Source organism: Salvelinus alpinus, chromosome 35, assembly GCF_045679555.1.
Source record: "Salvelinus alpinus chromosome 35, SLU_Salpinus.1, whole genome shotgun sequence".
Lineage (NCBI taxonomy): Eukaryota > Metazoa > Chordata > Actinopteri > Salmoniformes > Salmonidae > Salvelinus > Salvelinus alpinus.
In genome coordinates, this window is record NC_092120.1 from 18,455,120 (window position 1) to 18,461,147 (window position 6,028).

A 6,028-nucleotide genomic window follows, 5' to 3' on the forward strand; every position below is an offset into this window, starting at 1 on the left:
GAAAAAGAAGAGAAGAGGGAGAACACTGAAGGTTAGGAGGAATAAAAATAGGCCTAGATACAGTAGAAAGAGTCTTTTCTCTTTTCTTCCCTCAGACGTTTACAGGCCTGCAGAAGGAGTGCTATTGACCATCTGGCCCTCAGTATGGAGCTATGCACTGTAAAAGCACTCAAATCAATGGAAACAACTCCACTTTGGATGCCCACCATTACACAGATGGTGTACTTGGAGAGAACTGCTTAGGCTACCTAACGAAGAGCAGACACTGCACAGACAGAACACCCCACGCTACTGGCCCGCCACCACCACCCACTTCCAGTGAATGTTGCTTGCTTGATTGGTATTGTAAAGTATTGTTCGATGCTGGCCGGTGACCATGAACTACAACAGGGCCCTCTGGTGGTCTGTTGATAAATGGCTTTGACCCAGAGTGTGAGTGTGTGAATAGTATACTCATACACAAGCACAACACACACTCACACACATACTCACGGATACACTCTCTTAACGTCACACATAATGTACATGTACACAGCGGAGTCATTTCAGCTAAACTGAGGGTATGGAAAGCTAAATTGACTCCAGACATTATCACCTTGTTGCTGTAGTTTCACTCACCTCAGTCAATAGGGGACCTCTACAGGATCAGTGGGTCCCCCGCGGGACGGTTGAGCTAACGTAGGCTAATGTGATTAGCATGAGGTTGCAAGTAACAAGAACATTTCCCAGGACATAGACATAATAATACATTATGGCCTTTCTCTTGCAAAATCAAAGATGATTTTCTTTGCATTATCTTTTACCATATCTAATGTGTTATATTCTCCTACATTATTTTCACATTTCCACAAACAAAGTGTTTCGTTTCAAATGGTATCAAGAATATGCATATCCTTGCTTCAGGTCCTGAACTACAGGCAGTAAGATTTGGGTATGTCATTTAAGGTGAAAATTGAAAAAATGGGGCGGATCCTTATTAACACTCTACAAACAAGTTATGCAAGAATTCGCTGCTACGCACCGGGATTAAAACTCTAGTTTAGTTTCATGTCAAGTCAAACAGCAGTTACCTAGCCAAAGCCATCTACTACAGACATCTTTACGCGCTGTTCCCTGCAGCTGCATTGATGCGCTCTCCATAACTCCAGCCAGCCAGGCTACCACATGGTCCTAAAGTCAACCTACTAAACTGCATTTGGCTTTTAATCAGGGTTGGAATGATTTTAGTAGCCTATTTTTAATTGTTGATGTGGAGCTAGAGTATGGCGACTGCCAATTGACACCCCGCATGCACATATAGTCTAGGCCTAGGATAACACAAACCATATATGAGCACGCAATGATGCCCATAGACCAGGGCTGCCCAACCCTCTTCCTGAAAACTGTCCTGTAGGTTTTCAGTCCAACCCTAATTTAGCAGTTCTGATTTAGCTAGTTAAGGTCTTTTTGAGCAGCTAATTAGTAGAATCAGGTGTGTTAAATTAGGGTTGGACTTGGAAACCCACAGGACGGTACATCTCCAGGAAGAGGGTTGGGCAGTCCTGTCACAGACAAACATACAGTAGATTACGTGCAGACAGATATACAAACCCATTAAAAGGCACTCAGAAATTAACTTAAAAATTCAGATTTACACAGAGACACAGTGTTATTGACATAGATGTCACTATGTTATTAACGTATAAAATATGCCTAAGAAGCACAGTAGACACAACCCGCACACACACACACACACACACACACACACACACACACACACACACACACACACACACACACACTCACTCTCACACACATTCAGACTGTACATGCAGACACATTTTTATGCATTTCATTTTTCTGTTCTAATGCATTTGTATGTTTTTGTTCATGTGGACATCAACTCAAATTCAGCACATTTTCTTGGCACATCCTTCTCATCTGCCTTTTGTCAAAAGACTAACTCACGGATACAGAAAGAACTGCACCTGGACTAGAATAAAAATATAAATAATATTCACCAAAAAAAGGCAATAGTGCAGCTGTAGCACATTTCAAGGTACATTTGTCTCAGCTCTGTGGCATTTCAACAACAAGACCTGTCACAGGCTATTTTCAGACAAAAGTCTTCAATTTGCATCACTAAAACAAAGCAGACTCTACACAGCATCTAAGAAATCACAACTCTCCACAACAATGTCATAGCTGTTCACAATGCCACAATGCAGTCAATCATCAAGACATGACCGGCCAGAATAAGTGATGACAAACCACATCTGTAATACTCAATACAACGCATAGTTTTCTAGTGAGGCATCATGGTTTTGTTTGCTCTCAATATTTTTCTAATAATTTGTATAGGAAAAAAGACATATATATAGGCAACTCATTTCAACTACCAGAAATCAACATTTATTTATCAAAATATTTGATCATTTAGAATGGGGACAGTATGGCCTATATGGCTGTCTTATTGGTTCTTTGTTGACAGGTTAAAAACTAGACTATGATGTAGCCTAATAACTATGTAATAACATATATTTTACTGTAAGACATATGCCTGCCTGTTCTTTAAAAACAAATGGATTGGATTTGGGCGAAATAGATTATACCCCACAATTTGTCCAAATTAAAACTATATTTTATATTCTTGTATTCTATATTCTGTTTGTTCACTATTTTACATAATGACTTGTTAGGTTATCTGTTGAGACAAAATACACACATTTGTCCAGGGCCCTATCATATTGCTCTCCATCGTTTACATTGAGCCTTGTAAAGCTACGTTAATTTCCGGCTAATGCCATTTTGAGTAATTGTCCTGCATGGCACCGAGCCACTTGTCAAAACCGATTTGCCTCGGGACAAAAACGTATTGATCTTCATTCTGTCCCTCTCTCCTCGCCGCACAAAACGTTTCATCACATCTCCGCGCTCAGAATGAGAATTCTCACATTGTTTTACTTGGAGTGATTCCAAAAGACAGGGGCAGCATCACGCGCCCACTTGTGTCATCACATTAACCGTAAAGCAAAGGGGAAAGATTGTGAAAAAAGGCACTAGAGATCAACGCAGGAGTTGCTTACAAACTTCCTTCATTCCATAGGCCTACAGTACGCGTCATGCGGCTGTCCAAGGCAGACGACACCTGTGCCATCTCAGCACACGGGGCACCTTAATATACGTTGTTGTTCCTTATTTGCCCTCTTAAGTACAAATAATATGTTTGGGTTGTGCATACTCATATTGTGTTGCTATGCAAACATTCTCTACTTTTTCAAGCATTTTTAAGCATGTCAACCTTCTCCAAAATGAATAACTGACGTGAGATGAAGACTAATCATGTGTATTGATGTAAGATGTATTTATAACGCATCAACAATGTCAATTGCCACATGATAACCACATAGGGAACATATAATAGACTATAAGAAAATAATGGCATTGAGAAACAAACAAGCATGGGTAGGGGTCATTTTTACACCTGCCGGCTACAATGTGGTTGCCTCAAAGCCTCCTGACATGAAGTCACAATAGTTGCACAGCATTTAATCCAAAGCATCACTGTCGTATAAACTACTGTGGGCTATAGTCTCTGCAATGTTGTTTTAGATGCACACAGTCATCTGATAGCATACCCGTGAAAAGAGCGTAAACATATATATTTTATAGATGACGGGCAGACCGTTACTCCAAAACCAACAGATGCTGCACAAGCACAGATAGATACCTTCACTTTCCTAAATAGATAGGATTTCCACTCTAAGAACGATACTGATGCTTTACCTATAGCCGGTCCATATTACACATAAATAGACACTTAATAATAACGCTTACCTATTCGAATGACATGAGGCATCCCACAAGAGTACTGAAACCAAAAGAGACATAGAATGGCCGATGTCCAGTATTCCAAAATCGAACTCCCGCCAGACAACCAAGTGTTTCGCATGATTGTAAAGTCGAGGGATCCACTTTTTAAGATTCCAAATACGCTTCAGTGTTGCTCATCAAATTTGAATTCGACGGAGTCATGTGTGGGTTTTTGTGTCTGCGACAAATGGGCGCTCATTGTACTTGGTGCAACATTCTCCCAGTTTTTTCACTCTCAATACTTTGGACGGCTTTTCAAGATTATACCCCACCAGTTCCACACACAGGCGGATCAGTGTTACACCTGCGAATGCTGGCTGCTACAATTAGCCTGCACGAGTCTGTATCCCTTCCCCTCCTACCGTAGATGCTATTTGTCTGCTGGCTGGAGAACAACCGGGCTGGATTCCCGTACAAATGTGGAAGGGAACTGCGCCTGCGGTACTTTTGGTCGCCTCCAACGATGCTCTGACCGGTGTTAGCCACAAGAAGCCTTGAAAACCTGTTTCTTAATACGTTTCTTCAGAATTCATGCAAGCTCATTACATATTTCAAATATATAAAATATCAGTGCTGATTTGAAATATTAAATTAGTCTAAATGTTGATATAGCCAAATAGCAGTTATTATCATGATGATAATTGTCTAAATGTTAATAACTGTTAATTTAGAAAAAGTATTCGAAATGTTTAGGGAAAGCTTCTTCATGATGCACTAGTCGTTGCTGTCTGTTTTTCTCAGCGCAATGAAGAAATAGCCTAATGCGCTTCAAGTTTTAGAAAAATCTATAACAAAAAATCCGTGGACGACCAGAATGGCTTTTTTTAAATTGAATGCTTGTTCAACTCACAACCTGCGCGTGGTTGGACAGATTCCCTGGTGATGATTTTTTTTGGTACTGAGCAAAGCTTGTGTTGTGAGAGCGAGCGCCACCAGCCTTATTCAATAGTGCCACTAGAGGCACTTGAATCATTAGGCAAAGGTCACAATTATGTCCATGAAACATTTGACACGTGAGATTATACCACTAGATTATTACATTTTCAATTATTATTTATTTCTACTTATTTTACATCTATGTGTTTATGATGCACTTTTTTTGGTTAGATTAATGCTCCCTGAAAACCAATTAAAATGTTCAGTATAAATAACTTCCCCATGTGTGTCAAAAACAATAAATTGCTTCACATGCATATTCTGCCAATTCTACCTAAACAATTACAACGATACACACTACAAAAGTTTCCCCTTTTAATCTAACAGTGTGTAGTCTACCTGTCCCACTGAGTCATTTGGAAAGCATAGCCTACTTTATAGTTGTCTCTAAGGTAAAACGTGCAGCCATGTCCTCACTCCTTTCAGGCCTAATCAACATGTTTAATGACAAAGAAAGCCTGTAGCAGGAAACAATTGAACGGGTTGAATTGTGTATGTACATGTTGGAAAATAATGGTCTGGCAGTGGGGTGTGGGCCATTGACAAAGCAGACTGCTCATCACGGTTATTTGGAGCGCTCTGTCTGTGTCAATGAGTACATTATACTCGCATAACTGCTTAGTGCCTTTCTGTCTGTCAATTTGTCATGCTTTATATGGAGCCGTCAGTCACAAGACGGTGGGTGAAACATGATTGCAATCGCATAGAGAGTGTGCCACCGCCTGCAGTGCACAGGCCCTCTCTCCGCCACTTCCTCTCTGCTGTAGGTACAGTAGTGACTGTGTGGAAGTATCAAGTCACATCACACATGTATTCATCTACTCGATGACACACAGTACTGTATTACTTACTGCCACGAAGCACTCCAGTGAAAATGTAAATTAATATATCAGTTTGTCCCCTGTGAGAAATTGAATTTATATTTCAATGAAGGAAAGGCTGAGAGTGAAATGTTGGTATCTCTAGACTGAGTCTCTAACTCTATCTCTGCACTTGATTTTTATATTGAAATATTAAGGGATTTAAAAGATTCTGTTGAAGATACTCAGTCTGAAGATGGCAAAATGGCGATCTAGTCTTAATGAGCTTATGAATGCACTGATGGGAGAATGGCTTGGCCCATTGGTTTTATATTCCTATTTTGAATGGGGGGGGGGGGGAAACAAACTGATTGTATCAGAGGGCATGCGAGCTAAAATAACCATAACCGACTCTGCCACTGCATATTCATGTCTTGAAG

The 6,028-nt window shown here is 40.3% G+C and overlaps 1 protein-coding gene across 2 annotated transcripts in view; it reads right to left on the minus strand.

Annotated features, from left to right (window-relative positions):
• Window positions 1–4,718, minus strand: part of LOC139564112 (glutamate receptor ionotropic, kainate 3-like) — a 129,692-nt gene extending 124,974 nt beyond the window's left edge. The window contains exon 1 of one of the 2 annotated variants that reach the window (XM_071383314.1): window positions 3,817–4,714. In XM_071383314.1, the coding sequence (XP_071239415.1) occupies window positions 3,817–3,931 (115 nt within the window). In that variant the 5' untranslated portion in view covers window positions 3,932–4,714. Of the gene's footprint in view, window positions 1–3,816 lie in introns of both variants that reach the window. The other variant, XM_071383315.1, reaches the window with a different exon arrangement.
• Between the last annotated feature and the right edge of the window lie 1,310 nt (window positions 4,719–6,028).